This window comes from Pelophylax lessonae, assembly GCF_965119305.1.
Source record: "Pelophylax lessonae genome assembly, chromosome: 7".
In the NCBI taxonomy this organism is placed as follows: domain Eukaryota; kingdom Metazoa; phylum Chordata; class Amphibia; order Anura; family Ranidae; genus Pelophylax; species Pelophylax lessonae.
In genome coordinates, this window is record NC_138774.1 from 91562990 (window position 1) to 91575370 (window position 12381).

The following is a 12381-nucleotide window of genomic DNA, read 5'->3' on the forward strand; positions in this document are numbered from 1 at the left end:
CACCAAAGCCAGCTCAAAGGAGTTCTCTAGCGTGGAAGTTCTTCAGAAAATGTGCTGATGACAGGACACGAGTGGTTTGCACCCTGTGCAATCAGAGCCTGAAGCGAGGCATAAACCTTCTCAACCTGAGCACAACCTGCATGATCAGGCATCTAAGTGCAAAGCACGAGCTGCAGTGGAGTAGACACCTTCAAAACCAAGAAACGTCTCTGGCTCATCCTGCTTCCTCTTCTGCTGCAGTCTCGGCCTCACCTCTGTAGTGATACCGGCACCTGCCACCCCGCAAACAGACGATCTGTCAGCAACACCACCACCTGGGTCACCAACCATCTCCACAATGTCCCGTGGAAGCGTTCAGCTTTCCATCTCCAAAAAACACTTCAGAGGAAGAGGAAGTACCCCCCTACCCACCCGCGATCCTTGGCCCTGAATGCCAGCATTTCAAAATTCTTGGCCTTTGCAATGCTGTCATTCCGTCTGGGGGAGACGCACAGTTTTAAAAGCCTTATGTCGGTGGCTGTCCCACAGTACGTCGTGCCCAGCCGCCACTACTTTTCCAGGCAAGCCATCCCTTCCCTGCACAACCAAGTGGGGGAAAAAATCAGGTGTGCACTGCGCAACGCCATCTGTGCCAAGGTCCACCTAACTACCGATATGTGGACCAGTAAGCACGGTTAGGGGCGTTATATCTCCCTAACAGCACACTGGGTAAATGCAGTGGCGGATGGGCCTGAGACGGAGAGCAATTTGGTGCATGTCCTTCCACCACCGAGGATTGCAGGGCGCTTCAGTTTGCCTCCTGTTCCTAACTCCTCCTACTCCGCTTCCTCATCCTCTACCGCCTCCTCATCCGGTCAGCGTAACACCGTCACCACCAACTTCAGGACAGCCAGGGGTAAACGACAGCAGGCAGTTTTAAAACTTGCCTGTTTGGGGGAAAAACCACACACCGCGCAGGAGTTGTGGAGGAGCATGGAACAGCAGACAAATGAGTGGTTGCTGCCAGCGAGCCTCAAGCCTGGTCTGGTGGTGTGCGATAACGGGCGAAATCTCATAGCAGCTCTGGGCCTTGCCGGTTTGACGCACATCCCTTGCCTGGCGCATGTGCTGAATTTGGTGGTGCAGAGGTTCCTTAAAAATTACCCCGATATGTCAGAGCTGCTGCAGAAAGTGCGGGCCGTCTGTGCGCACTTTCGGCGTTCTCACCCTGCTGCTGCTCGCCTGTCAGCGCTGCAGCGTAACTTCGGCCTTCCCGCTCACCGCCTCATATGTGACGTGCCCACAAGGTGGAACTCCACCTTGCACATGCTGGAAAGACTGTGCGAGCAGCAGCAGGCCATAGTGGAGTTTCAGCTGCAGCACGCACACGTGAGTCGCTCTGCAGAACAGCACCACTTCACCACCAATAACTGGGCCTCCATGCGAGACCTGTGTGCCTTGTTGCGCTGTTTTGAGTACTCCACCAACATGGCCAGTGCCGATGACGCCGTTGTCAGCTTAACTATCCCACTTCTATGCCTCCTTCAAAAAACGATTCGGGCGATGATGGAAGAGGATGTGACACAGGATGAGGAGGAGGAGGAGGAGGATGAAGAGGTAACATTTCCAAGGCTTTCAGGGCAGTCATTCGCAAGTGGCTCCGAGGGTGGGTTCCTGCACCCACAAACGCCAGGGACACAATTGTCCAGCAGGGGCACAGTTCTGGAGGATGAGGAGGAGGAGATGGAGGAGGAGATGGAACCATGTTCACAGCAGGGTGGCAACCAGGCCAGCTCATGGCCATCACTGGTGCATGGCTGGGGGGATACAGAGGACACAGACGATACACCTCCCACAGAGGACAGCCTTTCTTTGCCTCTGGGCAGCCTGGCACACATGAGCGATTACATGCTGCAGTGTCTCCACAACGACCACCGAGTTGCCCACATTCTAACTTGTGCTGATTACTGGGTGGCCACGCTGCTGGATCCCCATTACAAGGACAACGTACCGTCCTTAATTCACTCACTGGAGCACGATCGCAAGATGCGCGAGTACAAGCGCACGCTGGTAGACGCGATGCTGCTGGCATTCCCACCTGACAGCGGGGCCACAGTGGAAGCACAAGGCCAAGGCAGAGGAGGAGGAGGAAGAGGTCGCCAACGCAACCAGGGCACCGCCAGCACCTCAGAAGGCAGGGTTAGCATGGCCGAAATGTGGAAAAGCTTTGTCAGCACGCCACAACAAACAGCAGCACCAGCAGCTCATATGGAACGTCTTAGCAGGAGGCAGCATTTCACCAACATGGTGGAGCAGTATGTGTGCACACGCCTACATGTAGTGAATGACGGGTCTGCCCCCTTCAACTTCTGGGTCTCCAAATTGGGCACATGGCCTGAGCTTGCCCTTTACGCCTTGGAGGTGCTGGCGTGCCCTGCAGCCAGTGTATTATCTGAACGTGTATTTAGCACGGCTGGGGGCGTTATCACAGACAAGCGCAGCCGCCTGTCCAGAGACAATGTGGACAAGCTCACGTTCATTAAAATGAACCGGGCATGGATCCCACAGGACTTTTCCGTACCTTGTGCAGAATAGAGATGGATACCGACCTTACCCAGCCATATGTGGACCAGTAAGCACGGTCAGGGGCGTTATATCTCCCTAACAGCACACTGGGTAAATGCAGTGGCGGATGGGCCTGAGACGGAAAGCAATTTGGTGCATGTCCTTCCACCACCGAGGATTGCAGGGCGCTTCAGTTTGCCTCCTGTTCCTAACTCCTCCTACTCCGCTTCCTCATCCTCTACCGCCTCCTCATCCGGTCAGCGTAACACCGTCACCACCAACTTCAGGACAGCCAGGGGTAAACGACAGCAGGCAGTTTTAAAACTTGCCTGTTTGGGGGGAAAACCACACACCGCGCAGGAGTTGTGGAGGAGCATGGAACAGCAGACAAATGAGTGGTTGCTGCCAGCGAGCCTCAAGCCTGGTCTGGTGGTGTGCGATAACGGGCGAAATCTCATAGCAGCTCTGGGCCTTGCCGGTTTGACGCACATCCCTTGCCTGGCGCATGTGCTGAATTTGGTGGTGCAGAGGTTCCTTAAAAATTACCCCGATATGTCAGAGCTGCTGCAGAAAGTGCGGGCCGTCTGTGCGCACTTTCGGCGTTCTCACCCTGCTGCTGCTCGCCTGTCAGCGCTGCAGCGTAACTTCGGCCTTCCCGCTCACCGCCTCATATGTGACGTGCCCACAAGGTGGAACTCCACCTTGCACATGCTGGAAAGACTGTGCGAGCAGCAGCAGGCCATAGTGGAGTTTCAGCTGCAGCACGCACACGTGAGTCGCTCTGCGGAACAGCACCACTTCACCACCAATAACTGGGCCTCCATGCGAGACCTGTGTGCCTTGTTGCGCTGTTTTGAGTACTCCACCAACATGGCCAGTGCCGATGACGCCGTTGTCAGCTTAACTATCCCACTTCTATGCCTCCTTCAAAAAACGATTCGGGCGATGATGGAAGAGGATGTGACACAGGATGAGGAGGAGGAGGAGGAGGATGAAGAGGTAACATTTCCAAGGCTTTCAGGGCAGTCATTCGCAAGTGGCTCCGAGGGTGGGTTCCTGCACCCACAAACGCCAGGGACACAATTGTCCAGCAGGGGCACAGTTCTGGAGGATGAGGAGGAGGAGATGGAGGAGGAGATGGAACCATGTTCACAGCAGGGTGGCAACCAGGCCAGCTCATGGCCATCACTGGTGCGTGGCTGGGGGGATACAGAGGACACAGACGATACACCTCCCACAGAGGACAGCCTTTCTTTGCCTCTGGGCAGCCTGGCACACATGAGCGATTACATGCTGCAGTGTCTCCACAACGACCGCCGAGTTGCCCACATTCTAACTTGTGCTGATTACTGGGTGGCCACGCTGCTGGATCCCCATTACAAGGACAACGTACCGTCCTTAATTCACTCACTGGAGCACGATCGCAAGATGCGCGAGTACAAGCGCACGCTGGTAGACGCGATGCTGCTGGCATTCCCACCTGACAGCGGGGCCACAGTGGAAGCACAAGGCCAAGGCAGAGGAGGAGGAGGAAGAGGTCGCCAACGCAACCAGGGCACCGCCAGCACCTCAGAAGGCAGGGTTAGCATGGCCGAAATGTGGAAAAGCTTTGTCAGCACGCCACAACAAACAGCAGCACCAGCAGCTCATATGGAACGTCTTAGCAGGAGGCAGCATTTCACCAACATGGTGGAGCAGTATGTGTGCACACGCCTACATGTAGTGAATGACGGGTCTGCCCCCTTCAACTTCTGGGTCTCCAAATTGGGCACATGGCCTGAGCTTGCCCTTTACGCCTTGGAGGTGCTGGCGTGCCCTGCAGCCAGTGTATTATCTGAACGTGTATTTAGCACGGCTGGGGGCGTTATCACAGACAAGCGCAGCCGCCTGTCCAGAGACAATGTGGACAAGCTCACGTTCATTAAAATGAACCGGGCATGGATCCCACAGGACTTTTCCGTACCTTGTGCAGAATAGAGATGGATACTGACCTTACCCAGCCATTGTTCTATTTTTGATCTTTCTCACTCTTTTGGGGTGTACCCTCATTTAAAATGACTGAAAAAAAGCAGTGTTGGCTACCTCGTCCTCCTCCACCGCCGCTTCCACCTACACCGCCACATCCACCACCACCTCAACCTCCCTCCTACTCCATATGGGCCTCGTCCTTCACAGATGAAGAAAATTGTTTTATTTTTCTGTTTTTTTTTTTGTTGTTTTAAGTTATTTTCCTATCCACATTTGTTTGCAGAGCACTTGCCATGCTCTTCACTACGTTTTGCTGCCATTTGCAGCACTCTAGCCCTTTCCATTGGTGTTTTACAGCCATTTTAGTGCCTGAAAGTTCGGGTCCCCATTGACTTCAATGGGGTTCGGTGTCCGGGTAAAGTTCGGAAAAAGTCCGGGACACGGACCCGGACTTTTTTTTCAAGTTTGGCCGAACCCGCCGAACATGGACATCCAGGTGTCTGCTCAACTCTACTTGTGACATATCCCTGAGTGAGGATTCCCAGCTGATAGGTGAATGTAAACAAAGGGATGGAGATAGTGTAAAAACAAATGGCGTAGGATTCACCCCAGTATTCATTTCAGACCATTCAGGTCTGGTATACATTTAAAAGGGAATACCATTAAAAAAAAAAAAAAACTGTGTAGGTTCCCCTAAGCTGACCCTTATCTAAGAATTTAGCAAGAGCCTTTCCCTTACAACCCTGGCCTAGTAGTTGTGGACGTCTGTGGATGGGGGACTTATCACTTTGTTTGACACTAAAACTAGTCATGGCCACAAAATGGGAGTCTTAAGATTCATCTCCCTAAACATCAATCTGTAGATCAACTGTCACATAGACATGAACAATTGTTTCATCTGGATATATTTATGCAATGAAGAGAAGCCCTTGCAGCCAGCATTAAAAAAATGGAAGAGGATGCACCTAACAACTATGGGAAATAGCTGATTACTGGCCTTGTAGGGGGTGGAGGGAGAAGGGAGAAGCATAACTGACATGTTGACACAATATTCTCAGGCCTGGTCCATCATTGTTACTATGAGGAAGCCATTCCAGATGAAGAGGATTTCCCAGGCACCATAGCTCTTAAAGAATGCAAAGATCTGTGCCACAGATGACAGGACAGGTAAGTATAATATCTCTTCTTTACAGAGGAACCATGTTTCTATTTATATACAGTATTTGTCACAAATCATTTTAATAAGTACATTTGTTCTTCCTGCTCTACAAACTCAAATAAAAGTAAGAGGTATAAAGTACCTGGCTCATTGCTTTGGCAGGAGGTGGAAAAGCAGGTGTTACCCAGTCTCTACACATACGTAGTAATTGCCTTTAAGCAATTAGTTACATTTCTAATAGGAATGAGCAAGTTGAAGAGCTGGTCTGGTACGCAGTGTTTCATATACTGTATATGTACAAGTGCATGATCTGGGTAGATCAGAGCTCCCGTGCTGAACTACTATAAATACCTCCTATCTCCCCATACCCACACCAAACTTATAACTACTGTATATAATAAGCACGCTACTCAACTTGGAGTAAAAATGGCCGACATGGCCTTTTATTAAATAACAAAATATAAAACCCTGAAATAACAATATAGCAATAACCCAGATACTCTTGTTATTAGGTCCTTGACAGTACCATATAACCAACTTCTGTGTCTGGGTCACCATTTGGCTTAGTCACTTCCCCAGCCGCTAAGCACCGCCTCGGAGACTAACACAGCCGACCTCAGACACCCACCTGTACCAATTAGAGGACGCCATACCTCGGATGGGTCCCCGCCATTTTTCCCAAAAAAACTGTTTGATGAACCCCTGTCAAGTACCCCAAACAGCCCCTCTTTAGAAGCAAAAATTGACATACCCCCCATAAAAGAGTTCACCCCAACGAAAAAACAAACAATAGGGCGGGAGGGAGGGACTTTCTTCCACGCTTTCTCCTTCAAGATTGACCTGTCCCCTCCTACCCTGAACCTATATTTCAACATCTCCACCCCCTGCCCAGACCACTGACCAATAAGGTAAGTACCCCCTAACAGACCACCTACTTTTATCCCCCACTTGACCCTTACTGCACGATTCCCCTTTCCCCCAGTCATGTATGCCCTCTGCTTAGTTCTTCCCTCCTAGCGCCGGGCATGTCTGGGTCACCATTTGGCTTAGTCACTTCCCCAGCCGCTAAGCACCGCCTCGGAGACTAACACAGCCGACCTCAGACACCCACCTGTACCAATTAGAGGATGCCATACCTCGGATGGGTCCCCACCATTTTTCCCAAAAAAACAGTTTGATGAACCCCTGTCAAGGACCCCAAGCCGCCACAGCGCCACAAGTGTGACACCTTACACTTGTGTGCCCCTCCACACCCGAAAGGCCCGGTGAAATCCCATCCTGCAAACCCAAAAACCACAAGTCAGTGCCAATGGCATTGAGATGAACCCCATCCCCGCGAAGGAACTGCCACGTATCGCTTTCCAGCTCCAAATGCCGCACCACCAGGCCACCTTTCTTACTGACAAACCTCCTCACCTCCTTGATCTGGGCCTTATTAAGCTTGTCGACTGACCGAGCAGACCGCCACGAAGTGCGGGCCACTATGTCAGACCACACTACAAGCATATCCGGGAAGGAAGTGCGAAGTCTCAAAAAATCAAACTTCACATCCCGTATCAGCTCCCGCATGGAGCGGAGACCCAAATCATTTCCGCCCACGTGCAAAACGAGGACATCGGGGGCCCTGTCCAACCTGGCAAAGCGGGAGACTTCCGGCACAACCCTGCTCCACAGCATGCCAGGCACACCTATCCACCTAACCCTGCCATCCTCCCGGGGCAAGCCCAATTGTCTGCCGTTAGGCCTAACCTCTGCGCGCCTGCCCCTCCCAGAAGACATAAGAATGGCCAAGGATCCAGATCAGGCACTGCCGGACACCTGCAAAAGAAACAAACACAGTGCACCCTACACCCTTAACACACTTACAGACAACAAACGATACAAGAAAATCACGAAGAAACAAACACAGCAAGGCCCCCCCTTTTTCCGGAGGCTCCTACACCAGGTGGGAACTAACGTAAGATCGGAACCTGTGGGACTCCCACCGCCCAATGCGCCTGACCACGTCCTCTCCCAAACCCCAACGGGCCACCTCCGTGGCCGCCCCGATGCAAAAAGAATGCGACGCATAAGCCGCCGGGTCGTAGCCCCCGGCCAGCAAACACTTCCTGAAAACCATAGTAAAAAAAGCAAAGGTGACCAGCGCTATGGAAGTATGTGAATAACGTGTGATAATCAGGTGTAAGCTGCCAGCAACAAAACCCCGAGGGGTTAAATTTAAGTGAAAGTGCAAAAGAGTTGCCCCGGCGCTACCTATAGGTGACAAGGTGTCAACTAAAAACAATATGTGCCACAAAGTGATAAAATTGAAAGACAGTGTATTAAAATAAATAAATTAGTGCACATATAAAATAAATATTATTCCACTTTGGGGAAAAATGCTTTTGCTAGGTATAGAAACCAGCTTGAGAAGGTGCTCATGTGCGAATAACGAAATAAATCAACACTGGTGAAAAGGAAGTGATGATAATTTATTCCAAATATAAACTTATATATATACAGTGCAAAATATCAGTGTCACTGGAAATAAATCTGGTGAACCAGTGTTAAACAAATATTAGGGGAATTCTTATAAAGTGCAAACAAAACAAAGTGAAAAGAAAATCCCAATGTGTTGAAGAAAGAGTTGCATCCACTAGTGTGGCCACTAGATGTCGCAACTGGTATACGACCTGTTTTTCCGTGATTTTCACTTGAATGAATTGGCACAGTTACAGAGGTTCCTTCCCTTCGGCGAGCAGGCACACGCCAATAGATTTAATAAAATACAAGAGAAAGGGAACCCCATTGGTGCGGTATATAAGTACTAGTAGAATGGCGAGCATAGAAAAACTCACGGTGCAGGCTGTTGGTGATCAGTTCGGTCTCCCCGGGAAGCTTCCGCGTTCCACGGTCGGATGCTCGAAAACCGGAAGTGACGTATGACGCAATGGACTCCACCCTACGCGTTTCATCAGAGGACGTCTGCTGCAGCGGCGAGACAAAACGCGTAGGGCGGAGTCCATTGCGTTGCGTCATACGTCACTTACGGTTTTCGAGCGTGGAACCGTGGAGCGCGGAAGCTTCCCGGGGAGACCGAACTGATCACCAACAGCCTGCACCGTGAGTTTTTCTATGCTCGCCATTCTACTAGTACTTATATACCGCACCAATGGGGTTCCCTTTCTCTTGTATTTTATTAAATCTATTGGCGTGTGCCTGCTCGCGGAAGGGAAGTAACCTCTGTAACTGTGCCAATTCATTCAAGTGAAAATCACGGAAAAACAGGTCGTATACCAGTTCCGACATCTAGTGGCCACACTAGTGGATGCAACTCTTTCTTCAACACATTGGGAATTTCTTTTCACTTTGTTTTGTTTGCACTTTATAAGAATTCCCCTAATATTTGTTTAACACTGGTTCACCAGATTTAATTCCAGTGACACTGATATTTTGCACTGTATATATATATAAGTTTATATTTGGAATAAATTATCATCACTTCCTTTTCACCAGTGTTGATTTATTTCGTTATTCGCACATGAGCACCTTCTCACGCTGGTTTCTATACCTAGCAAAAGCATTTTTCCCCAAAGTGGAATAGTATTTATTTTATATGTGCACTAATTTATTTATTTTAATACACTGTCTTTCAATTTTTTACACTTTGTGGCACATATTGTTTTTAGTTGACACCTTGTCACCTTCCTGAAAACCGCCGCAAATTGAAACCTGGACAGACAAGAACCGTCCAAATGAACCAACAATGCGCCACTGACCGTAGGCCGAACCTGAAGGAAACGATCCAAAGACACCACCGGGCAAACATCAGCACCTTTTGCCCCCCGAAACAGCTCCACCCACTTACCTCTGCCCTGTTGGTCCGTCTTGGACCTCCGGAGACGAATCCGAACCCGAGGATGCAGTGCGCACGACGTCCTCCAGCAAAAGCCCCCCAGCCACTCGTGTCGATGGACTAACTAGCTCGCCAATCCGGAAGGCCCCAAAGAAAGCCAACAGGAAGGCCGCCCTGAACAGCAAGCCCTCATAAGACGACGAGCAAATCAAGGTCAGTCTCCCCAAAATGACACCCAAGAGCGAAAAAGACACCGGACGCCATGAATCGCGGCCCCGATTAACCTTCCGATACCCCTTCACAGCCTGCCAAACATGAAAAGCCTTGGTGAAATCCACCCCCCCTTGCAACTTAAACCAAAAGGCCAGGCCTGCCAGTTTTCTATCCATGGCCGCCGCCGAAACACCCCGCCCAAAATTCCAACAGACAAAGTAAAGCACAAAAGCGGACCCATCCTCCCCCAAATCCAGCCCCCCTACCTCCTCCAGAAAGGAACGCCATTCCGCCCAAGTCCTGGCATACGCCTCCCAAGTCGCAGGGCTCAGCGACTGCCGAATCAGACTTGCGGCTCCTCCAAGGGGACCCTCCACAAATCCCGCGGACAGGGAATCCCATGATGCTCCGCCGCCGGCGCCAACACGCGAAACTCGGTCCACTGGAAACGAGACAAAGCATCGGCCACCTTGTTAGAAACACCCGGAATATGCACAGCATAAATAAACACATTGAAACGCAGACATAACAGGACCAGATGACGCAACAGGCTAACCACCGGGGGGGGAGAGGCCGAGATGTTATTGATCGCCTCCACCACACCCATATTATCACAATGAAAACGCACCTTTTTGTTGCCAAAGCCCGCCCCCCACAGGGCCACCAAAACCACTATAGGAAACAACTCCAACAACACCAAGTTACGCAGGAAACCCGCCGCCTCCCAGGACTCCGGCCATGGCTCCGCGCTCCACTGCCCCTGAAAGAATGCCCCATAACCCGCAGATCCAGCCGCGTCCGTAAAGAGGGCCAAGTCCCAGTTACTAAACGGACAAACCATCCACAATGAGCAGCCATTATAAGACTCCAGAAAAACATCCCAAATTCGCAGATCCGCCCGAAGCCCCCTAGTAAGCCTCACAGAATGCCCGGGGGCCCGGACCCCCAAAGTGGCCGCAGCCAAACGGCGACAAAAAATGCGCCCCATGGGAATTATCCTACATGCAAAGTTCAACTTACCGAGTAACGATTGCAACTCCCGCAGTGTGATCCTGCGACGACCGCTCGCCTTCCTAACCTCCTCCCTCAAAAGCACCAACTTGTCCAACCTCAACCTGCACTCCATGGCCTGAGAGTCAATCGTAATGCCCAGGAAAACCAATTCCGTCACAGGCCCCTCTGTCTTGTCAGGAGCCAAAGGAACCCCGAAACAGTCCGCAATGTGTTGCAGCGTCCCTAGGAGGACCGCACAGGTCCTCGAGCCCGAGGGCCCTATGCATAAAAAGTCATCCAAATAATGGATGATGGAGCTGACCTCCGACACATCCCGAACCACCCACTCCAGAAAGGAAGAAAAGGTTTCAAATAAGGCACACGAAATGGAACAGCCCATCGGCAGGCAGCGATCCACAAAATAGGACCCCTGCCAACGGCACCCCAACAAGTGCATACTATCGGGATGAACCGGCAGCAAGCGAAAGGTCACTTCCACGTCGGCCTTAGCCAGCAGCACACCCCTGCCATATTTCCGAACCCAAGAAATGGCCGCATCAAACGACGTATAGGTAACCGCATACACCCGTGGGTCAATACCATCGTTAACGGAGCCACCCCGCGGATACGAAAGATGGTGAATCAGGCGAAACTTGCCCGGTTCTTTCTTGGGGACCACCCCCAACGGAGAAACCACCAGCCCTGGCAGCGGGGGTGAAGCAAAAGGCCCGCTCATCCTACCCAACGCCACTTCCTTAGCAAGCTTCTCAGCCACCACCTCCGGGTAAAGTAGGGCAGAACGCAAATTGCCCACCAAGGGCGGAATCCCGCCCCCCCAATGAACACGGAATGATAAAACCCTCCCGAAAACCCACTTCAAGACGGCCAGCCGCCTCGCGTTCGGGGTACCTATTTAAGAACGGGGCCATCCTTGCCACCCTCACCGGAGTCATCCCTCTTGCCAGCTACCTCCCCACCACGCCCTTTTCCCCGTTTGAAGCAACGGGACAGGGGATGACTGCCGCCACATCCTGAACATTCATGTTTAAAACTACAGGAGCCCCCAAACTTGCACGTGCCCTCGTTGAACTGCCAACAGACCCCCTTTTTCTTATCGGCCGATGAACCCGAGGTCAAAGTGCCGCCGCCCCCCCCCCCCTGAAAAAACTGACCCCCCGCCCGGGCCGACGTCATCAACTTCATCAAAAGGCTGATATCCTTATGATCCCACTGGATGGAGGGCCGAACCGCCTTACGCTGCCGAAATTGTTCATCGTAACGCGACCACACCACCCCTCCGTACACACGGTGGGCTTCCCCAATCGCATTGAGGTAACAGAACAACGCCGAGCAATTCTCGGGCGCCTTCTCCCCAATAACGCTTGCCAAAATCGCAAAGGCCTGCAACCAATTGGCAAACGTATGCGGGATCAGGCGATACCGCCTCTTCTCCTCCTCCTCCTTCTTGCTCTCGTCCGGCTTCACCCTATCCAAGTTAAACTTATCCCACAAGGGAAGTACTTTGTAAATTATTTTGCCTGGCTCAATGTATGATTCAGATTGGGTCAAACACTTGAAGAGGCAGTTTGCAACAAATGTAAGGCATCATTTATGTGTCTCCTGCAAGTATTATGTACAGAAAATTAGACTTATAAATAGGGGAGATTGC

The 12381-nt window shown here is 51.4% G+C and overlaps 1 protein-coding gene across 1 annotated transcript; it reads right to left on the minus strand.

Moving 5' to 3' along the window:
• Positions 1 to 10062: 10062 nt before the first annotated feature.
• Positions 10063 to 11986, minus strand: LOC309559805 (uncharacterized protein; the record flags this gene model as incomplete). Its single annotated transcript, XM_082263243.1, has 2 exons — positions 10063 to 11490; positions 11969 to 11986. 2 exons carry the CDS (start codon positions 11984 to 11986, stop codon positions 10063 to 10065), a joined length of 1446 nt encoding a protein of 481 aa, XP_082119369.1.
• Positions 11987 to 12381: the final 395 nt, after the last annotated feature.